We start from the raw sequence: 25343 nt of genomic DNA, 5'->3' as shown, positions 1-25343 counted from the left end.
GCTTACGAGACGAAAAAATAGGTAAATCGTTACAAGCAGGTAAACTTGAGTTTAAATGATTGTGTATGTTTATTTTTCGGAGTCACAGAAATGTTGGGGAAATTTTTATCCAATTTTTGAAATTCCTCGTTTAATTAAGTTTTGGAGAAGTGTTTGAATCGGGAATGCTAGAGAAATTAATCTATAGTCTTAGTCTATCTATAGTATACAGCTACAAGCAAAAAAGTTCACCAGGCTCTCATTTAGCCCCAATTATACCTAGGAAGCTCATTTTTTTTTAATAGAAAGCCCTCGACGAGTACTTGATGCGAAAAATATAGCGAAGCCCAAATTTTGAATTTAAGGGCCCCAAATTTGGGGAAAAGGGGGCTAAAATCAACATAAAAATTTTTTGGAAATACACTTTCTTACAAATTGTATTTTGAATCGAATTCCAAAATTTGAACCAATTTGGTCCCATAGAGGGGGAGATATGCTCCAAAAACCAACTTTTGGGCCCCCTCCTCTAAATTATAATGAAAACTGGACCGATTTTGCTCATTTTTGTTATAAAATCTTCCTTATGACGTGTAGATATGTTATAAAACATTTTGAATTCAAAATTTTTTAGTTTAAGCATGAAAAATTAAAAATCAAAAAACATTATTTTGAACAATTTTAATTTTGAACTTCAAATTTCTCGGCCGAATATTTCTAATTTGCTAAGCATTTTATTCATCATGAAGATAATAGTAAACAAAAAATCCAACTTATAATTCTCAGCCGAGTATTTTTCTTTTTAATTATTCGTTTTGCTTAGTAAGTTGTAAGGAAAGGGACTTTAGGTCAACTTTGAAGAAGCGAGTTCTGAGAGAGAAAAGGGCCAAGAGGGAAGGGGGTTTGGGGGCACAGTCCCCAAGAGCGAAGCCCGAGGAACGAGTATGGGGGTTGGGTGGGGGCAGAGCCCCCTAGTATCTTATACTTACTTAATTGAGGGGAAAAAATCATCACAGAATTTCGGTTAAGTAATTAACACCAATGACTGAAATAAATCCAGCAATTTCTCACAAAAATTGAGCAGAAATTATTTTAACTTTTTTGTAGCGATGGTGATTTTTTGAATTTCAATTTTTTTGCAATTCAGAATTTTTTTGAGGATTTTAAATAATTGTTAGTGTCGATTTTTAAGCGAATCTTTATTGATTGAAGGTGATTCCTGTGATTCCAAATAAATTTTCGATTTCAAATGGTGTAAAAATGTTTAATTTAAGAATATTCTAATGCTTCTTCTTGTTATTCATTTTGGGGGGAGGGGGGAGAATAAATGAATGATTTTGATTTGTGATTTTAAATACATTTTTTTCGTGGTACCTACCTAAGTAATTTAGGTAGATAAAGAAAGATTTACTCATTTATAATAATACACTTTTTGGTAGTAATGCAATTTGGAATTTTTTTTGTGATGACTTGAAATCAGTTTTTTGGAGTAGGTAGGTAGGTAGGTAGGTAGGTAGGTATATTTTGGTAATTTTTTTTTGTAATTTTTAAAATAAATTTTTCAAAAAACAAGAACAATGCATTTTTAAATCGTTTGAGATTTTCATAATGCATTTTTGACTTTCCAAAGGGTTTCTAAAAAATTAAGTACGAATAAATTAATTAACACATTGTACCGATTTTGATTAAATTTGAAATTTCACATCTATGCTACCATCAAGTTCCAAAAGCTCAAAGCTTCCAAGTTTATCGAGCGAATTTTTTTTCAATTTTAAAACTCAATACCTAGAAAACGGCGACGGGCTGAATCGATTTCGATGAAACTTGATATCTCACAAAGCCTCCACCATTCCTAACGTATCGTTTATTAACAACAACAAGTACGTGAATCTATTTTCAAACGAATTATTTACGTATAAATTGATTCAATTCTCGGTGAATTGTTCTTGAGAGTATAAATTTATTCAAGGGAATCATTCATGAACAAATTGATTAATTTTTTGAAAGAGCCATTCACGAACGAATTGACAAATCCTTCAATTTATGAATCAAATCGTTCATGAATGATTCACCAAAAATTATTCAATTCGTTCGCGAATGCTTCACCGATTAGGCAAATGAATCGATTCGTTCGCGAACGAGTCACTTATACGAATCAATTCGGTCGCGAATGATTCACCAAAAATTATTCAATTCGTTCGCGAATGATTCGCCTAAAATTAGGCAAATGAATCGATTCGTTCGCGAATGAGTCACTTATACGAATTAATTCGTTTGCGAACAAGTCATTTATACGAATATATTCGTTCGCGAACGAGTCACTTATACGAATCAATTCGGTCGCGAATGATTCATCAAAAATTATTCAATTTGTTCGCGAATGATTCACCAAAAATCAAGTAAATAAATCGATTCATTCGCGAACGAGTCACTCATACGAATCAATTCGGTCGCGAATGATTCGCCAAAAATTATTCAATTCGTTCGCGAATGGTTAACTAAAAATCAAGTAAATACAGGGTGTCTAACAAAATTTCAAAATGAAAAAATAGGACTTTTATAGGACTTTTAGCAGGACTTTCAGCAGGTCATTTTTCCAGCATTACTGTGGAATTTTGTAATGTATTGGGGGGGGGGGGGTCAAAATTTTTATTCAAGTTTTTAGCGACAGGAATTTTAGCGGGACTTTTAACAGGACAGTTTTTGAACACTTGGTATTTTTCAAGAGGGGGAGAGGCATGCAGTGGGCGAGGCAAAACTTTACATTCAAATTTTTCGCTTATCCAATGCCTTCAAACATCCCAAGATTATTTTCAAGCAAGCGTACGTCGAAAAGGTAAATTTATCATTACAATTTTTGATGTACATATTTAGGTTCTTGTCAATGTAATGAAATTTGGTGAATAAAAAACTTGTTTCAAACTAACAAATTTTTAAAAAATGTAAAAAAATTAATGGAAAATTTGAAAAAAACACAAATTTTTCAAATGTTTTGCTTCAAAATTTTAAAATTTGAATTATGATTTTTTCTGAAAATGTAAAGCTAACGGGCCCGAGCGAAGCGAGGGCAAAAGCTTTAGAAATTCAGTATTTTGAGAGGTATAAAAACGATGTTTTTTTGAGTGATAAGTTACCTATATTTTGCTACAAAATCTTAAAATTTAAAAATGATGATTCAACACCCCAATTCAACAAAAAGAAAAGAAAAGCAAATAAACCTGTGAAACAAGGCTAAAAGTTTTCAAAAATTCATGTTTTGCTGAGAAGTAAAAAGAAATCGGTAATTTGGTAAAGAAGGAGGAGTTTATCTTTCTGATTCAAACTTTGAACATTTCTTGAATTTGAACAATAATTTACATATTGGGAAAAGGAAAAGCAAATAGCCCGAGCGAAGCGAGGGCAGAAGCTCTCAAAAATGTGTGATTCAAGTTCTACAAAAGTCGACAAATCAGCTCTTTTCTACAAGTTCAAAATTCCGGAAAGAAAGTGGGAAATATTGAAAATTTGAAAAAGTCATATTGGAAAAAAATAGGACTTTTGGATACAATTGTTGAAAAATAGGACACTAAAAGGACAAAAAGGTGTCATAGGCAAATAAAAGGACTTTTATAGGATATATAGGATAAATAGGAGTGTTAGACACCCTGAAATAATTTATAAATCGATTCGTTCGCGAACGAGTCATTCATACGAATCAATTCGTTCGCGAACGAGTCACTTATATGAATCAATTCGTTCAAGAACGAGTCACTCATACGAATCAATTCGTTCGCGAATGATTCACCGAAAATTATTCAATTTGTTCACGAATGATTCACCTAAAAATCAGTCAATTAGTGCAATCTCCAATCGGTTGTGAATGATTCGATTCGATTCGATTCACTTCGCTTGAAAACAGATCAATTCTCTTTCAATATTAGTAGGTTCACAAAAACCGAATCAATCAACAATTGTAAATTAATTGATTCGTTTGAATCACCAATCGTTTGTAAATGATTCGATTCGATTGTAAACAGATCAATTGCTATACAAATGTTTCAAAAAAAATGACTAAATTTGTTCGTAAAAGATTTGTATTTGAAGAAAAATCTATCTTCATGCGTGAGTGTTTTTTTCTATCTAAATATGTACTTAAGCTCACTTACATATAACATGAGTTTTGAGAAACAGTGATGAAACGAATGAAGACGAACCAAGACGCGCGAAGACCAATGCAATACGATGCAACGCTTCATTATGTGGTTCATTTAGCTGACTCGACGCAATTCATTAATTTATATTAAAAAATTAATAAGTCATAGGCTCGGTTTCCAGCAGCCAAGAAAAATCTATTAAATAATTCAAACGAGGAAATCCCCACCGCGCCTTATCGCGTTTAAACTGCAGTCTCCAGTATTACACCCACGCTCTCTAATACAACCGATTCCTTTAAATTATACGACACTAAACTCTTTACTATACCCGTAGCATAAGTTGCAGAGATGCGAGAGGGAAAAAACCTGATAAATTCGATCATCCATATGCACCGTTTAATTTCCAAATGACCCTAATAACCGCAAAACAAAACCACCACTATCAGTCGCGAACACGCCGTCGAGTTCTCGCGTCTCTCTGCCCCTCTTCGTGGGCAGACCAATTTGAATTTCTCATTAATTCATCGTCAAATTATAGACTCTATCGACGAACGTTGAACGCATATTTAAAATTTACGAGTACGACTAGCTCTCGTATCATAAATTTCAAACTGGCGGACTTTGTTTGTAATAAATATCATCTTATATTTGAGCTCGAGACAAGTGAGGTGTTCGAGGGGGTAATTCAATTTGAAATTAATTTTCTCCACCTTGGCGCGTGCGCTCGTCTTCGTCTTCGTCACCATTTCACCAATGCAAATGAAAATAATCGTTGGCAAAAAGATTTAAATAGCTAATTCAGCTTCATCGAGAGAGTCGTCGAATTAGCTGATGAAATTCATCGCCGCATATTTCAAGCGTTAAATAAGAAATTAATAACACGAAATTCGTCGACGATGCGAAGACCGCGGACGAAAAACTAAACCCGGAAAAAGACTCCATAGTGGTGGTTTTTAATATTATTATGGTAAAAGGTAATCAGCGAAATTTAATTCGGTCACTTACCCTCGATAATTGCCTTTGCAACCTCGCCACTGTTAGCTTCTCCCTTTGAACTAGTTTCCTTTCAGCTTCCAGCGATTTTTCCAATTCTGCTATACGTGATTCCAAACATTCCTGCGCAGAAAAATCAAAAGAAAAATGTAGAATACTCGATCATCGATGAATTTCATCAATATTATTTATATATATATTGTGTTTACCCTTTTACAGGCTTAACATGAGAAAAAAAACGAGCATACCATTAGGTAAATTAAAGTTTTTTAGCCCTCGAAAGCGTTCCCTTTGCGATTTTATCTGTTTCCTTTTTTCTAGATTTTTTCTTTCTTTTTTTTTTACCAGCACGATAATAAATTCTCGTGTATTTTCGAGTGAAACTTTTCATTCGGGGCAAGAATACAAAGAAAAAAGTAGTAAAATCTTCCGTTTTTCTATAAATGATGGATTGTTTCCATTTCCGTTTTAGTTCGCTTCTATTCGCTCAGCGCTTTACTTTTTATACTATCAAATGTATATTTCATTCGTTAACGAACCAATACACCTACCTAGGTCTCTACATAGCTCAACGCATACAACACTCGTTCTATAAAAGCAATCATGCAGTATACTTATGCAATGCAATTGCGATAGAATTTGCGAAATGAGATCTAACAAATTGCTCTGGAAATTTTTTTTTTAGGAGGATGGATTCATTTAGTACTCGTAGGTAAAAAGAGGTGTTTCTAAATCACAACTGGTAAATTTACCCTAAAAATTACCAAAAAAAAAATGCTACTAAAAATTGGGTAGATATTGTACGAAAAAATTAATTCAAAATCGCAAACGAAAAGTTCCTCATTAAATTGAAAATTGAAATACAAATCTCCGCCAAATAAATGCTTTCTAAAAATCACTATTAAAAAAAATTCATTAAAAATTACTGAAACAAATGCATTCGAGATCATCACAAAAAAATTCCCAAGTGGGTAAATCAGCAAAATCACCACGAAAAAATGTACTTGAAATCGCGAAAACAATCATTAATATCCCCCTCCCCTCCCCCCCAGAGAAAAAATCAGACGAATTCGCCGTTAAAAACTCATTTGAAATCCGAAATTATCGAGGAAAAATTTGTTGAAAAATATTATGAAAAAAATTCATTACTTAGCAATCACAATAAAAAAAAATTCAAATCAGATCACCACCGAAGAATTCATTCTATAAATCACCACAAAATATGCATTTGAAGTTATCACGAGAAAATTCATTGAATCATAATCACCCTTTCCCCCTTCTAAAAAACGAAAAATTTAATTATCTATATAAAATTCAACTTACAAACAAACAATTCACGAATTTCCTGCATTCAAGAAAACACATCGCTATAATTTGTGTTAATAGAATTGCATAGCCAGTTTGCCGTGAAAAGAATAGACATTTTTTTGAGGGAAAATAAAAAAGTCAAGTCGCGAATCGATTCGAAATTTCGGCTGGCGAAGAAAGGGGTTGGCACAGCAAAATTTTTCAAATAATGCAATATTTGACAATTTTTTCACATTTTTGATAATTTCTTGAAAATAAAATTCAACATTTTTATACTTAACATCAAATAGGAAGATTTTCATTCAGTTTTCATTTTTTTTTTTCAAATAAAAAAATTTATGCTTGAAAATTTTAAAAAATTTTAAAATCGTCAAACTTTGTGCCCTTATTGCATGAGCACTATTATTATTATCTTATTTTTTCAAAGTCTCTCCTCAACAATTTTTTCTTAATGCCATGAAATTTCAGAAAAAAAGTTTAAAATTAGGTTTCTGGAAGTGAGAGAAGCGTCAAAAAGCCTAAAAAATTGATGAATTTTTAAAAATGTTTAAGTAGGCACATAGTATATGATTAAAAGTTGAATATCTTCATCAAATTATTTGATTTACAAGAGAACCATATAAACTTGTACTCTTCGATTTGAACAAAATTAGAGCCGATGAAGTTAATTTTTAGATTTTTGGCGGATTTTTGACAATTAGAAAATTTGTTAAAAAACTCAATAAGAAACGATTTCTAAACTTTTTCATCAAGAAAATGTTTTATGAGAAAATTGAAGCGATGTGAATACCTAACTCCTTCAATTCCTCGTTTTTTTCTACAAATTTTTGAAATCAACCTCCCCCCCCCTCCAAAAAAGCTTCTAAACATGAAAATTTTTTTGAAAAACATTTCACACACGCATCTATCTAGAGACTATTTTCTGTAAAAGTTTCAAAAATTTTGGACCCCCTCCGGAGAACGAGGATTTTGAATTTTGAGCACATGTGGACACATTTCTCAAGTTGGGGTGGGGAGGGGGGTCTACTCAAAAAAAATTTGAGATGGTTTTACATACAAACTAACATTTTAGGTAAGTTTCGTCAAAATTGGAGAAAGTACGGATTTCACTTATCTTATCCTGAAAGGCTCGTTGGCCCGTTTTTGGAACCTCCAGTAATTTCTCAATTTTCTCTAGAAACTCCAAATCACTCTGTAAAGGCTAAAAATGAACCTTGACGTCTTTAATTTTGGTAGCAGAAGTTTCAGAACATTCTCTTTCGATCTAGCTTCGTTTATAGTTCATATCAAAGAATGCAAGTTCAAGAGATTCCCATCTGAAAATACGCTGGAGGCTCTAGAGAGATTCTAAACCAGCATCAATCAATGTGTACGTCAAAAATATGATAGATATATACAAACTTCCATTTCGGTTTGGTCGATTTTTGATTTTTGATTTTTTTTATAAAGGAAAATCCAAATTTTAAATTTTTTAAAATTCGTTAAAAATTTCGAAATTTTGAAGTTTTAGCTTATGGCGTATTTTTGGACGTTTTTTCAAAATTTCTGTGAATTCTCTATCGATTGTGTTGGTAGATGTATTTTTGCCAGTAAAACAGAAAAAAACGTAAACTAAACTCATAAGGTACGTTCATATGTTTTTACAAAGCAGAAAATGTTGACAATTTTGAAAATGGTTGTCCATATTAGTCAACTCTTCCCCTCTCCTACTACTTATCGATATACCAGACTCATTGAACTCTCGGACATATTGCCTTGTCGAGTAGGTAAACCCGATGGAATTTATGTATGTTTAAGATGACAAGTACGCGGCAATGGCGACCTGCGATAATTTCTCAAGTCGTCGCATCGTGATGAGTTGCAAAACGAGATATCAATGGAAATGGCAACTTTGTAAAATCGCCAACTCTACCTTTAACACCACGCTGTCAAGTACCGGTAAAGACGACATCGACGAGTAGATTTTCAAACTTCGTAATAATAACGGTACCTCGTCGTTGATATAACAGTAGCCATCGTGTCGGAAACGTATTGTCTCGCTGCGCTGATGATGTATAATTCACCACGTACCTATAACCATGTACATAGTAGTACCGACATATTGATTACTACGTGCGATATGCAGTCTGCGAAATAAGGATAATGAAAAACACCGAGAGATTTTTTTCCATTATTTTTAAAGGATATTTAATCCGGATTAAGTAGACTGTGCGATGCTAGAGTATAATATGACGTTGACGAGCTAGGCAATCACCACGTATAATAATAAAGATATCAGGAAATACTGCGATGAATACAGTTCACCTATATATTTTTCGTATTCGAAAGATGATGCCCTATTTTGTGAGTTTTTGTTCGACTCTTTAGTCATCTATTTTGTATTTCAAAAGCGTGTAATTATTAATACCGAAGCTATAAGACGTAGAATTTTAACGAAAACACTCCTCCAGTTTCCACCATACCTGAAATATTTGTAAATTTATCTAGATCTGGGTACTTTTTGGACCAAAAGGCCGAAGCAAAAGTATAGCCTTGCTTACGTGTGTATACAATAAACGTCAAATTGAACCTTTTTTTTTCTCTCGCTCGGTTTCTTGTAACTGATATAAGAGCCCCGTAAAAGGCGCACGAAATGAAAACCTTGCGAAATATCTACTAAATTTACTCATTTATTTTTCTCGTTTCATTCCCTTCCTATTGCTATGTACGTTGTCTTAAAAACACCGCTACGCAGAAGTTCTTAAAAGGCATTTACGATGTGAAAATTCACTGATAACGGCATCCAGTCAAGAGAAAATAAACGAAACGATGTAAGCTAAACGAACTTTTTAAGATATAAACGTTTCACCATTAATCACCAAACGATGCCAAATGCCTACCTGTCTTTCGGTACTGAGTATTTTTTAAGCTGGCGAAGGGTTTCACTTTTTTTTACGATTGAGTTACCTACGCGTATTCCTTTTCCCTTGATACGTTTAGAGAGGGTGCTGCGAGGTACTTTGAGATGAATTTAAGTTTGCGCTGACTGCTGATGATGTTACAGTTCCGGTTAACTTGGGTTTCTCGCTGAGATGTCCTGGTGGTTGAGTAATTTGGTTCTGTGGCAATTATTGCACCTATTTCAATTTTGAGGATTGTTAATGACCCAAAAACTTTGTTAGTACCTAGCTAAAATTTCGAAAATTCCTGTGAAAAACACGTATTTTTCTGTTTTTTTTTTTGCAAATAAGCCTTTTGTAGACAAAATTTTAATTTTATGGATTGGTAGGAAGAAAGTACTTGTAACAAGACACATTTTAGCGGAATCAGTTTTTGTGCCCAACCCTTCAATCCGGAGCTGTGACGGTTCAAAGTTTTCTTTTGTCAATTTTACCCCCACCACTACGATAAATTTTTTGAAAAAATCGAGTTGAGAGGACCATGCTTTCCCTCTATATTCCCCGTGGTACCAGCATTTTCTCCCCACTACTCATCGATATCGATTTTTTTTACAAAAAACACGTTTTCTGGCTATTCTGTCCAAGGAGAGTGGGTAGAAGGATGGAAATTACGCTGGAAAATTTTTTTTGGAGGTACCCAGCAATAATCCATCATAATTTTCCAAATCTGGGAACAGGGCCATTTCGCCTATTTTCCCTGGGAATACTATTTCTGCGTTTTCCACTCAATTTCAACAACTTCAAAATTGCCTCATCGATCTCACATTATACCTACTTATTTATTCAAAATTGACGGGTCCATTTTACCCAGCAATTCATCCAATTCAATGGGGGTCGCTTCTTATCTCCAATTTCTACTCCGAATCCGGAATTCGTCGCAATAACTATTACACTAATTGGTTCCCAAACTGTATGTATTAATCGTCCATTAAATTGTTACATAATCAGTTTACCAACAATGTACTGGAAACATGGCCGGACGAGCTATTAAAATGGAAATAAAATTCTCGACGACTAATTGAAAGGATACGAGAGAGGCTTTTAAAACGACTCGTAAAATCTAACGCCACACTATCCTCCTATGTCCTCATCCCATATCGAGTACGAAAAAATGAACCCTATACTGTTACACTTCTTGCAAACGGTTTTGCAGCACTCTTACGTCTCCAGGGAGATACCAAACAACAATATTGTCTTTGGGTATGCGGCATCAAGTCCGGGCACAACACGAGTCGATGAGGGGAAGAAGTGCATAAGGGAAGATAATTGTATAGTATTCAATTACGATGTGTAGTTTCAATCTACGCACTGGACGTGGACGCGTCTGTTCGACTACCTTTTATAAGCTCGTCTGTATGGTACAGACGAGTGTAAAATTTTATAATTACTTTCGCAAGTGTACCAACTAACTATACAAAATACACCATTTTATCATGCGTTAGGTTAAGCGAAGTTTAAAACGGTTTTTTTTCTTTCTTTCAAGCACGCCTCCGAGTACGTTAATCTTTTTCTCAATTTAGTTAAGGAAACCGTGAGCGTCTTTATTTTGGAAAATTCAAAGCGGGTGAAATCGATTTATTTATGTAGCTTCGTTGATATTCCGCCAACGTTTCGAGTTCCAATGAGTTCTCTCCTCAAAGACTATACGACTACGACGACGACGTCGTTCGTTTACCATCGTTTTTATACGATGTGTACACTTCAGCGACTCAAATCGTTTTTAATGCGACGCTTAATTGAATTAATTATTTTTAATGGTTAATTAAATTGCAAAAAATTATTTTCCAGATATTTTCATTTCATCTTAACGACGTAAGTACAGTTTGGTAACACGTTCGGAAAGGTGTGGGGTACCACAGATTGACGAAATTTGTTTCGAGCCGAGAGGGAAATATTTTTTTACAGAAAATAATGTTGGTCTGGTGCTAAAAAAAATCACAGATTTGAGATAATAAATAATGCTCTATGTCTCCTTCGAACTGCTAAGTGGGCAAAAATTCTCCCAACTGATAATAATTTATTATAATTTGATTCCCCAGGTTTTCCAAATTACTTTTTTTTCAAAAATATCAAGTTCAGTTTTCAACTTCATTTAATTGAACTGTTTTCCAATTCAATTTGAAAAATTTTTAATTTCAAAAACTCATTTGAAACAAATATAAATTTTTTGAAAAATCATGAGAGCTTAAATTGAAAATTTTCAAGATGTGTCTAAAAAACAGAACAACATGAAGAAACAGGACCTAAGTAGGTACAGCACTTCAGCAGAATATTCTTTTGATATTTAATTTTTGGTAGAAAGGAGTTGGGTGAATCAATTTTTTCAAATTTTTTCAATACCTAGACACTTGAAAAAAAAAATTAAAAAAATTAAATCAATTGAAAAATCAAAATTTTTTAGATTTTCCCTCCATTTTATTAGAAAAAACAAGAAATTTTCACATTTTTTCGAGTGGAGGGGGGGGGAGAAAAGAGGTGGTGAAATTTTTGTTGTTGTTTTCTTTCGATTCCACATCAAAGAAATAATTTAAAATCCGCAAGAAGGATAGAATGAATGGAAAATTACAGAATTTGACTAAAAACAACACCACATTTTTTCAAATGTTAGGTAAGTATATAATTTAGGAGAGAGCGTCAACATTTTTTCTAATTTCTGTTTTTTTTCTTTCAATTTTACGTTACTGGTGCTCTAGAAATAATTTTTAAAAAAATAAAAAAAATTCTGTACAAGAAGAGGATAAAAATAAATAAAAAATTTAATAATGCATAATGGTTCTGGCAAGCAAGATAATGATAGAACTTTCAAAATTCATTTTTTCATAAAATATAATATTTGAGTAGGAGTAGGGGGGGTGACCTTCAAAATCGTTGACCCTGCCTTCCCTCCAACTTGAACATTGAAATTTTTGAAAAAATGTACCTAATGCCATTTGTCAATCATAAAAAGGAGAGAGTCAACAGAAAATTTCCAAGTACGAGTATGACAGAAAAATGATAACCAAGCATAAAAAAGCAATTTAAGCTAATTTAAAATTCTTCAAATCATTTCAGGACAAGGCATAACTTTCAAAATATGTACATTTTTTCACAAAATTCAATATTTGAGTAGGGGGGGGGGTTAACCGACATAATTGTTGAGCATGCCTTCCCTCCAACTTAAATTCTGAAAAAATGGAATGCCAAAATTTGTCAATCATAAGAAGGCGAGAATCAATAGAAAAAAATTTGACAGAAAGATGATAAGAAGCATTAAAAGGAATTTAAGTAAGCTAATTTTAATATTTTTCAAACCATTTCGATTTTTTTCAAATTTTATTTTATATATATTTTTTTTAATTTTCAACTCATCACTTTTTTAAAGACGAATTAAAATTTTTTCAAAAATAAAATTTTGATTTTTCAGTATACGAGAAAATATTGCATAAAAATTCTGAACAATTTTCAAGTTGATCAACTTTGAACGCTGATTGAGCCATAAGGAGCGATGAAAAATGATAGGAAGAAGGGAGGAGGGGAGGGGGTTGAAATATTGATTCAAAGAACCAGATATTTCTACCCTGTCTTCTTGAGAGCTATTTACAAATTTTTTCATCGTCATACAATTTTGAAAAAAAGTTGAAAATTAACCTATTCCACAAATAAGTTTAATTTTTGATTTCCGAACTCAGAATTTTTTTAGAGACACTCAAAGTATTCCTCAAATTGTTAGCTAGTCTCGCACAATAATTACCTACCGAAACAATTCTTATGTCCAGTCCTCTCTGAAAAGACCCAATTCCTAGTTTGAGGCTGAAAACCTTAATGCAGAAACTTTTTTTCGAATTTGTCAAATAATGTAACAATTTGAATTTGTCTTTCACTGTAAAAATTTTCAAACTCCCTCCATCAAATTTTTCCTCACCCTGAAATACTTAAAAATGCAACTTGAAAGGATTTCATTCCGAAAAAAAATGCAAAAATAAACAAACTCGGGCACATTTCAACTTCAAAACAACTCTCGAATTATCCGGTATCTTCAGATTAAGCGTACCAAACAAGAACGCACTTTTTTTTGTAGTTTCGGAAACAATCGTGTCGTCGACTCTTATTAGCAGAGGCTTTTCAGAAAGGGTCATCTTTTCAGTACTACAGTACGACTGAGAGACGAACACGCTATTAATTTCTGCAGCCCTTTTCATTTTGCTAATTACAAAGCGCAAGCGTCTGATTTGTGTGAAAGAATTCGCCGACATTTGGAATTTAATTCAGCCCAACATGACAGCGAGAAACACTCGAAAACTCTTCGTCACTTTGGCTTTTGTAAAAATTTTCTCCTACTCTTGTTACACCGGTTCAGCTTTTAGCCTTTGCCTTTGTTATACTCGCATTGGTACGTATCTTTTGCAAATAGGATATTAAAACTGTCGTTTTTCGTTTTTTTTTCACTTCGAATTTACTGGCAAGAATTTTCTCGTCCGTTTTACGAGTTAATTTTCGGCGAGTCGAGTTCCCCCTTTTTTTTACAGCGCTGAAAATAGCTCTCCTTTTTTTTATTAAGAGTGTATCGCAACGTGGATTAATTTCATTCTTTTGGAAAAGAACACCCTTATTTGGTTAATTTAACTGAGATTTTTTTTCATTGTGCGGATCGTCTTTCGTCATATTAAGCTTATATACGATGATTACAACTTGACACAATCTATTCGTAAGATCTACTCGTACACATGTGTATGTGTAAGTCTAGTTTGGTATTTGACAGGCGTAACTAAATTGATGAAAAAAAACTCGCGATGTAGGGGTCGTTCCTCCCTCGCTTTATCAGTGTGGTCGTCGTTTGATAAAAGAAATTAAAAAATAGGGAGGTAAACATCTCGAAAGTTGTCAATTGCGTTTAATATCGAAGCTTTGAACGGTCACGGTTGTTTTTTCAGAATTTAAGACCTACGATGAAGGGGAGAAGGGAAGAGAATCGACGAAGATACCATAGCGGCTTTTTCACTCGCGGCGAGTGTAATTAACACAATTAAATTACACGGCGGTAAATGAAAATATTACGAGTATTTTAAAAGCGAGCACGCAACAGTACCTACATTTGCGAATTAATAGGAAAAACGTGTCGAGTTTCAGTTTCTCACGATTACACCGTTAAAATAGTTTCCTGGTTTAGAGAGGAGAAAAAAAAGCCCAAGCTGGAGAAAAAATTCAACATGTAGCCCGTCATAGGTTGCGGTATAAATCAGCACATTTTTCGACTTAAACTTTGTACCTTGTCACAATATATACGTAGACACGATACGAATACCAAATGCATTCTACATACCTACTGAAGGTATTGTAGCTAGGCACATATATCGAAGCGCTTATGTACGAGTATGTATCTTCGTCAGAACGTGAGAACGGGTTCATGGTTGATGCGTACGTTATCAAATTATCAACCATTATTTTAATATTTCGTCGCTGCGTTTGTTTCATTTTATTTTATTTCTTCTAAAATCCCTCGCAAGTTCGTTCAAAGTGTCGAATGTAGATCGTATTTGTGTCTGTGGGTATGATTTGGCCTCGTGTTTCCGCTCAAATGAGAAAGAATGTAGGTGGCGTTGATGTAGGTCTGTGTGAGATGTTTGTTAATTAGTAAACGATGATTCGAGCGTTTTTTTGGCCATTAGTCCACTAAGTGAACGAACACCAATGAACTTTGGATGAATTGTACAAAAGAAGATGGAATCGAAGCCCAAATTGCTTAAGGAAGTAAAATATCAGCGGTAGGAGGAAGGGGGTAGCAAATCGCACATAAATAAAAATAAAAGTAGATATCATTTCACTGGTTATATGTATGTATTTCGTTGAGAAACATGCCTGAAAAGATCAATTCTGATAATGCTGCACAATTTAAAGAATTTAAATCATTCATTTGATAACGTTTGAAGAGAAAATTCAAGAAGGAACAATGAATTTGTTTCTTTCCTGCTCGAAAACAATATCGAATGTAAGTTTATTCCTGAAAATGCTCCCTGAGTAGGAGGTGTCTACAAACATTTGATTTTGTCAGTGAAGATATGTATCAAAAAGTCTGTCTTTGGCATGCTCAATTTTGAAAATAGGAAAACAACTTTAAAAGAAATTGAAAATGTATTTAACTCAAGGCTGCTCACTTGTGTGTCTGGTGATCTCGAGGATGTCATTTCTCCAGCTCATTTGATTTGTAATCAAAGTAACATTTCAGTTGACAATGAATTGGATGTTGTTAATACAACAATCGTCGTCGTCGTGGTTCCGTGTCCTTTACAGGACATTGGAAATCGCATTTTTGTGCCTAACAGGGTGAGGCGAATGCCTATTGCCACTGTGATTATTCTGGGGAATCGACGTTGTTTCGAGCTTCCACTAGTAGTTTCCTGTTGCTTTCTAGTGACATCTACACAAGCACCTTGGAGCTAGCCGGGTAGTTTAGAGACCCTGAGCTCCTCAGTGTTGACCTCTATAGACGCTCGAACCAGTTTCAGCTTTTTGATTCTGCTAACAGATGGCGTGCATTATCTGTTAGCTCGGCTAAGCTGGTAGTCCCTGGGTACTTGGCGTGTAATGTTGATAATTGCACGAAAGATTTTTAATTACACGCACAAGCTTGCCTCTGTAGCTGGGTTTGAACCGGGTACCTCGTGAACGGAGGTCCGCGGCTCTACCTACTACACCACCGAGGGAACCAATACAACAATACAAGATCTGAATTATTCAACATTTGGAATTCATGTAAAAAGGTTCTACAATAGGAATTTGACAGAGGTGCTCTGCGCTAGTGTTGCTTTGTTTCTGATTGGCTGATAAAAGGTCTCGGGATAAACATTGGAATGTAGGATCGTATTTACAGACATTACAGCAAGTAGCACAATGCAGGTTAAAACCAGAGTTGTAGGTTCAGACATTACAGCAAGTAGCACAATGCAGGTTAAAACCAGAGTTGTAGGTTAACTCTTGTTTAACTAAAATGCAGTGTAGCGTAATGGATGATTAAACTGTTTTTACAGTTTAAACTAGGTTTTACTTAACTCGACAATTTGTGGAGGTTAACCTAGGATTAACAAATTGGTGTGTGTTCATTGGTTGTTTTAAGTTGTGTGATTACTGATTATTTTGCAAATGTAAAGTGATAACTTCAAATAATACCAACTTAGAATGTAAAATCTCAAATCACAGCACCACCATACTGAAAAATTTGATGACTCGGTATTGTTCAAAATTGGACATTTTACCTCAAACAAATTAATTTCCTGCAGCAAAAAAATTAAATCTAGTCAACTATTCCTTCAGAAATATTTATTTTTTTTAAATTACGTAATTCAAAAATTAGAACTTTGTTTCCAATTGTAAGATATTTCTAATCATTAAAAATGTGCAATCAAAAATCACTCCAAAACATTGATATCACAGACATAACCAACAAATTATTTGCGACAAAATTTGGTTAAATGATGCGAAATCAAAGGATTAGTTAATCTAAACCTGAACTAATGTTGTGCAAAGCTACAGAAGTTGAACCTGGTTCAAGATTTAAACTAGTGGTGTCAAGTATCTTCGAAAAAATGTATCAATTAGTATCAAATGATTCTCCAAAAGTATTGATAAGTATCGATACTATCGAAACTCCCAATTTTTCACACTTTTGCTGGTGTTTTTTTTATCACCATGGGCCATGGCCCAGAGGAAAAAATGAAAACTGCAGTGACAGTTTGACAACAGCTGGAATTTCGCAAAAATTTGAACAGTTTTTGGTATTTTTGTTTTTTTATGCTTTTACTTGCATTTTGAGGAAGTTTAAACGATATTTTGCACCATTTTTGCTAAATTTTAACGAAATTTTGTATTTGATACTCGCTCAAAAAGTATCGATAAGTATCGAATACAGCCAAGTATCGATACTATCGATATTTTTGACACCACTAATTTAAACTAAGTTCAGCTAAACCAAAATTTAAACCATGCATTGTGCTACTGGCTCTAAGGAATTGCTTGGCTAAGTAATGATTTTTAAAGTTAATTTTCCAGTCATGATTGAATTTTTGAACGTGGATCTATCATTAAATTGAGAGACTGGATCCTAAAGTATTCATAGGTATATTATTTCATTTATTATTTTTAAAATATGAAATTTTTAATTTCTTAGCTAGAAAAATTGAAAAGAAATCTGCTACTTAGCTGAGCAGTTCCTAAGTAACATTTATAAATATGGCCCATAATGTTGTCAAAATTGCAGATAATAACATGACCTTTTGTTAGTTCTATTGAATTTGACTACTATTTCCTAGTGCGACGGTTGCCTTGTTGAATCCCTATTGTTTTGGACTATGTGGTATAAAGATTAGGTACTTATCAGAGCACGGAACAATGACGTTAGTGATGTACTTAGTTATAACAAGCCACTGCATCACTTGAAATCAATACTGGTTGGCAATCAGTATCGCAAAATGAATCCGAAACTTGTTAGTTGTTACAGTTGGTTTTTATAAAACGGTTATTTTTATTTTTAGTATCATTTACGCATCAGCAAAGAAATCTGTATCTGTTGTATGAATACATGAATGGTTGCGCACACAAATATATGAGCACGGGGGTGTGTGTGTGAGTCGGTATCCAAAAGCAATACCAATACCAACAGTTTTAACAACGACATCGTTTCAGAAAACAATGTGAATAATTTTCTGATAATAAAAACCTGTTACTAACAGTATCATTAACAGTTTTCGGCTATGTCATTGTAACAGCTAACAACCTTGTTTTGGGCTTTAGTACTTATCCAACTTATGTAAAAAGTATTAATAGAAGAAGATGCCTCAAGGGGAAAATGGAGATTGGGTGTTATTGATCAACTCAATGTTAGTAAAGATGGGAATATTTATTCACCCAATGTTGGAATTAAAACAGGTACGAGTATTATTACCTACTAGACCCATTAAAAAGTTGTATCCTCTGGAACTTAATTGAAGTAAAATATTTCATCTCTTGTTGGAGTTGTTACTTGTTGGGATGTCATGAATTGCGAATAAAAATGAAGATATTATTTTGCCTGTTATATATTTGGTTACTTTGAAAGTTAAAATGTGCTCAGTATTTTTCTGTTAGTTATTGTTAGGCCACTTGTGCCTTTCTCTCTAAATTGACTCAACTTATTGTTTTGGTTAGATAAGTTATTCCACTGTAAATATTGATGAAATGAACCACTCAATTATAATTATTCAACTAAGTATATGAATTTTCTTTCAGAATTATTCTAGTCTTTTCTCAAGGGCAGGGAGGGCGGGTTGTGGAGGTGCCTAACATTTCAAATTTTTGGTCATTTCCAGAATGGAAAAACAAATTAAAAATTGTATTCTTTCTTTCTCTCACTTGAAATATAATTTTCTACGGTGAAATTACGTTCTACAAATTTTGGTAGAAATCTTCTCCTGACATCGTAATACGAGTAATTTCTCTTACGTTGACACTTTTCGTTTACTAATTTGACATCTTCGCTATATATACGAACACGACACGAGTACGTATGGTAAACCTCACAAACCTTTGAAAGGAGAATCCAAAAGTTCCTTGAACTTTTCAGTTTTCTCTTAAAAACATTTCAATTTCCCAGCAACGTACTCGTACGAAAATACAAACATACGAATGCTTTCTTTACACCCATTGCCATTTTCGATAATTTGTCACCATTCAATACCCACGAATAAAGACCTCTTCACACATACGCAAATTCTTCACCAATCGTTGTTCTTATACTGTATAAGCAAGTGCCAAGCCAAATCTCGAAAGAAACCCACCGTATTGAGAATATAAGACGAGATTTTCGGTCTTAGAAGTAAAAAAAAATAAGCTGTTTTGGGCGCGAGAAAAAAAATCGAATTTGCAGCCTTAACAATAAAACCTTAACGAGGGGTGAAAGTTTTTCATTTATTTCTTTCATCGGGGCTTATTGCTTCGTTGACGATTTCATTGCATTAGCAAGGCTGCTGCACACGCACGTCACACAAGAGGTGTGATGAAAATTGCGCCAAAATATTTGTGAAAAATATTTTTTAAAAGGGGATCGCGACTTGTTTATGTCGTTTAATGAACAATATTTTTATTTCGGATTACCTTAGCGTGGCTCGAAATGCTTATCGGTAAGTTTACGCAGTGAATTGCAAATTGTTTGTATTTTTATCGAATCGTTCAACTGGAAATTTCCAAAGTGCTCGAGCTATGGTAAGTAGGTATAACGCAATCGAGTCGTGTTTAATTAACGATAAATTTCGTACTAGCAATTTGCAGCTGGTGGTTCTTTCATCAATATTGCCTATTTCAGCTAATATAAACAAATTAAATTCTGTAAATAGGTAGGTACTCAAGTACAAACATTCATGCTTAAAATTTCTGTTTGGCATTGAATTTTAATTGCACGCTTCCCAAGAGGACGAAGATGAGAACAAAAATTTGGTTTTGTTAGCTTAAACTTTAAAAATGAAATGCCAAACTGAAAATGAAATTGAGAATTCTTAGAATTAAATCGAAAACTGATCATGAAATTTAAAATTGAAAGTAAAATTGGAAATTTTGGAGATTGAACTGAAAACTTAGAAAACAATTGAAAACCAAGAATTCAAAAACTGAAAGTAAAACCATAAACTCAGGAAATGCAACTGAAATACACTCTGTAAAAAAAATAAAAAATCTGAAAAGAGATTGAAAATACTGAAAGTTAAATAGAAAGCTCTAAAAATAAAACCAAAAACTGCGAAATTGAAATTAAAAACTGAAAATAAAATCAAAAACCAAAAATTAAATTGAAAATTATGAGAATTTACAGTAGACTGAAAACTAAAAATGAAACCAAAAAGTAAAATTTCAGCATGCAATTAAAATTGAAACAAAAAATTGAAATTAAATGAGAAGCTGAAAATGAAACTGAAAACTGTGAAAGTAAAAATTTAAAAACTAACACCAAGAATTGAAAAATAAAATGAAAAAATAAAACTGAAACTGAAAACAATGAAAGTAAAATTGAAAACCAAAAGTCGAAAAACTGAAAACTCAGTGAAAAACAAGAATTGAAATCAAAAACAGAAAATAAAATGAGAAACTGAAATCTGTGAAAGTGAAATTGAAAACTGGAAATAAAGTTGAAAACCAAAAGCCAAAAACTGAAAACTCAATGAAAAACAAAAATTGAAATCAAAAACTGAAAATTAGACTAAAAACTAAAAATGTAACCAAAAACAGTGAAAATAAAATCTAAATTGGAAATTGAATTAAAAAACAGAAATAAAATTATAAATTCTAAAAATTGGATCAAAAATTAAAAATGCATTGAAAAATTTTAAAAATTAGATCAACAGTTTGAAAATTAAATCAAAAAATGAAAACTTAATAAAAATACAAAAACTAAAATTAAAATTAAAAACTGTTCAAGTGAACGGAAAACTGAAAATAAAATTAAAAACTAAAATTGAAACCAAAAACTGTGAAAGAAAAATTGAAACCTGAAAATAAAATTGAATATTTTGAAAATTATTATCTATTATACGTACAAAATTTATAAAGCTGAAACTGAAATAAAAATGAAATTGAAATTCTGAAAATTAGATCAAAAATTGAAAATAAAATTGAAAACCGGAAATGAAACTGAAATTCTAAAATTAGATCAAAAACTAAAAACTCAATAAAAACACTGAAAAAATGAATAATTGAAAAGAAAATTGAAGAAAGTGAAACCAGAAACTGTGAAAGTGAAATTGAAAACAGAAAATGAAGTCAAAAACTGAAAATTCTAAAAATTAGAAACTAAAAACGCAATTAAAAAAACTACAATTGAAATGAAAAACTGAAAATGAAACCGAAAATTGTGAAAGTAAAATTTAAAACTGGAAATGAAATCAAAAACCGAAAATGAAATTGAAAATTCTGAAAATTTTATCAAAAAAATGAGAATGAAACCAAAAATTCTGATCGAATTTAAAATTGAAAACTTCATCTTGGACATTGCCAACTGAAAGTGAAATTACGTTTGGTTGAGTTTAGCGATAATGCCAAAAATCAAAATCTTACCAAATTGATCTAGAAAACTTAAATTTGGTATGCATCCCATTTTCAACCTCCCCCCCCCCCCGAATAAAATCGATTGGAAACGATTCCGAACCGTTTTGAGCACTTTTTGAGCCCCCAGCTGATTTTTGAAAGTTGAAAGTTGCTTTCATTTCAGTAATCAACTTAGTTGAGAGTTCTTTTACTAACTTTATCGTTTCAACGAGTCTATTCGAAATTAATTTGTATACGACCAAAAAAATCAATCTTTAAAGCTTTTTATTCGCTGCAGTGTTACTTAAAAATGATTTCCTTATTTCATCGTTATAAGAAGAAACCCTCCCTCTCCAGTCCCCGATTTCATTGTTGAAAAAAAATTATATCTACAAAATACGAACGTACCGCCTTCGATCCCTTCATTTTTTTCTCCATAACTCGGCGCAATGATGGTCGTAATGATAACGACGTCCATGATAACGCTTTATCATCATCATTATCGTTACCATTTTCGTATAAGGCCTATAGCTGCCGAAATGTACCAGCAAAGGGCCGACCATAGGATCAGCGGAGGCGCTGCAGTCGTCGGTCTCGGTATTATTATCGTTAAAATAAAATACATTTCCATTTTCGTCTTTCATCTCGCGCTCTATACACCTCTAACCTACTCACTGCTACTCCCCTTCCTCCCCTCGTATATATTTTATTAAATCAAGATCATTATTCTCGTCTATGATCCTGCTTTTAGCATCGACTGTGTAATAAATTTCTATCTAACGTCCACCGTTTTACAACGCAAATTACCCGTCCAAAGGTGTGAAGCTTGAATATCGACTTTAGATTGCGCGTTTTCACCATTAAACCAGCTTTGATATTCTTTTTGATGGCCAGTCCGCGCGCCGTGCGGCCTATGAATGGCGTTATTTTTCGACGCTATATAATAAAGGTATTACGGATTAGGAGTCCGGCTTGTATTCGTACTACCCAGTTGACCACATGCTAGCAAAAAGCTAACGTTTTATTCGCGTTTTGATAAGTTGCTAGCAATTTACTCGCTTTTTGTGGCCAGCAATAATTATCTCGCTAAAAGTAAGCGATTTTCTTGCAGTTTTTCGCTAGCAAATTCAATTCTAGCAATTTTCGAGCTGTTTTCCAGCGACTCTCAGCTAGCTTTTACTTCACTTTAACTTGCTCGCCTTATGCTAGCGTATTACTGGCGGATACTTGCTCGCAATTCTATGCTAGGACAGTTCAAGCAATATTCTCGCATATCTCAGCTAGCTTTTACTTCACTTCATACATGCTCGCCTGATGCTAGCGTATCACTGATGGATACTTGCTTGCAATTCTATGCCAAGAAAGTTCAAGCAATAATCTCGCATATCTCAGCTAGCTTTTGCCTCACTCTATACCTGCTCGCTTAATGCCAGCGTATCACTGACTAATATGTACCTGCTCACAGTTTTATGATAGGAAACTTCAGGTAATATTCTTGCATCTCTGAGCTAGCATTTACTTAGCCATCTGGCTCTAGAAAAATGTAAGCATATCTCTAGTTTCTGCATCTGGTGACTTGGCGTTTTCTTTGTAGTCAAATGATAGGAACGTGATACCAGATCTTACGCATTTCTCACCAATAAACCTTTTTCTGCGTTATTTATTGTAGCAAAATGCGAGCAAGTATCTTTTCCATCCCTCAGCGCGCATACAAAAATCATTAAAAATATTCCTGCATATGACAATAAGAGTAATTGCACCCCCCCCCCGCCGATCTTCCGGGGCAACTTTTTTCTTAAAGGGGATAACAAAATTTCATCAAATGGACATGGAAAGCTGTAGTTTACTCTACACTCCAATTTTAACACCCTCTGAAGACGACTTCAGGTGGGGTGGGTTCAAGTCATTTTAGAGCCTCCAGTAGGCTTTTGAAACTTGAAATTCCCACAACATTAATTTATCAATTGGAGTTGGCAGTTGGCAAGCTGAAATTTACTTCGCAGGTTTCAAATGGTTTTGAAGCTTCCAGCTACTTTTAGGAAATTCCAATTTTCCAAAAAATGCCATACAACCTTCGAAAATTCGCTGGAGGCTCCAAAAGAACTTGAAATCCACAAGCAGTCGACTTCGTAGCGTATTAAAATTAGTTTGCAGAATGAATTTCGACTCTCCATCTCAGTTTGATGAAATTTTGTGAAAATTTAAAGTTTCAAAAATCTGCTGGAGGCTTCAGGAATTTTCAAAGAGTCGCTGGAGGCTCCAAAACGACTTGAAATTCACCTGCAGTACTTCGTAGCGTATTGAAATTTGTTTTCAGAATAAATTTGAGCTTTACAACTTCAATTTGAGTTTCAAAAATCTGCTGGAGGCTCCAGAACTGCTCAAAACAAGTTGAAACCGTTGCCCATCGATTTGGCATGTCGAAAATAGGGTATATCCCAAATTTCAGGTTTCTTGGTCAATTTGGTAAAATTTTGATTTTTTCTCACATTTTGGCCAAAATTTAATTTTTGAAAATTCACCAAAAATCGAAAAAGGTACTTTACCACTTGAAATTTTGACAGGTGATGAATTTTTGCATGATCTTTCGATCTACGTTTGTAAGGTTTGAAAAAATTCGTGCACGTCCTATGTTGAAACGCGAAATCTGCTATTTCGGCTGACCTTTCAATCAAAATTGCCGCCATTTTGTAAGTAAGGCCAATTTTTTTCAGCAAGTTTGCTTTAAAATGTTCCTTAGGATGTCCCCTTTAAGGAAAAAGTTATCCTGGAGGATCGGCAGGGGATTACTCCCATTGCCGTGGACTAAAATGTTGTTCAAATGTTTTTGAAATTTTTCATTTTCATGGTTTGTTTGATACTTTATTTTCAAATTTTAAATTTTGACAATTTTTCTATTTAAAAAAAAAACTTCATTTTTTATTTAATAAAGAGATTTTTCAACCTAAGCGCTAGCATAATGCTAGCAAATTGCTAGCATCAATCTCTCTCATGGTATAGTTTGCTACTCTTAGATAAAGTGTGTCATCAAGTTGAATATAAGCTCAAGGTGGTATCTTGTTGAAAAGTAAGAAGAGTGACATCACTCTTCTTATACTATCCCAAGATGCTAGCGTTATGCTAGCTCTGAGCTGGGACAGTCGCCTAATTTTTGAAATTTCCTGGAAAACTATCACCTGTTACAGGTAAACACCAAGAATTTAAAAAAATTAATTAATAGTAATTACTTTACTGATCAAAGTTTTTCTACGCTAGCAAAATGCTAGCTTCTTGCTAGCATAATTTGCGCTAGCGTAAATGGTGCCGGAATATGAGACACTTTTTGCAAAAATTGCTAGCAAATCAGTCGCGATTTAGTCGCATGTACGTAGCAGAATGCAGAGCAAAGTGCCAACAAAATGCTAGCTTTTTGCTAGCTTTGTGCCAGCTACGTGCTAGCTATTTGTGCGCAATTCTGCTACTCTAATGCGACCTAATCGCAACTGATTTGCTAGAATTTTTTTAAAAAAGTGTCTCAAATTCCGGCACCATTTACGCTAGCACAAAATTTGCTAGCATTTGGTCAACTGGGTACGAGTGTATACCAACACATATACTCTAATGGGTATAAATCATTAATGATTATCCCGGCTTGGCCAGACCAGACGTAGCAGAACGTATTACAAATCCCTTATTATAAGATAATTACACAGCCTTGTGTCGTTTCGTGTTCATAGATACACACAAGTTATCTCGGTGATCGAGCCGAATGAAGGGTTGTGTATGGTGATTAATTGTTCGTGTTATCGAAATATCATTATACACGAAATGGACTTTGATGGTATTTTCAGCGGATATATTGCGTTATTTTGTATTTAATTTTTGCGGGGAATTTTTGTGCTTATATATACCTCTTTGAACACCCAGTGCTAGTGCTCATAATTATCATTTTATTCATTTATGAAAAATTCTCAGTTGTTTCACGTTTGTAAGCATG

At 33.7% G+C, this 25343-nt stretch overlaps 1 protein-coding gene across 2 annotated transcripts in view; it reads right to left on the bottom strand.

Annotated features, from left to right (window-relative positions):
- Positions 1-25343, bottom strand: part of LOC135846022 (uncharacterized) — a 231593-nt gene that overhangs the window by 93248 nt on the left and 113002 nt on the right. For both annotated transcript variants that reach the window (XM_065364970.1, XM_065364971.1), the window contains exon 4: positions 5115-5225. In XM_065364970.1, coding sequence (XP_065221042.1) covers positions 5115-5225 — 111 coding nt within the window. The remainder of the gene's footprint in view (positions 1-5114; positions 5226-25343) is intronic.

Source organism: Planococcus citri, chromosome 4, assembly GCF_950023065.1.
Source record: "Planococcus citri chromosome 4, ihPlaCitr1.1, whole genome shotgun sequence".
NCBI lineage: Eukaryota > Metazoa > Arthropoda > Insecta > Hemiptera > Pseudococcidae > Planococcus > Planococcus citri.
This window is presented reverse-complemented; position numbering and strand designations above follow the sequence as displayed.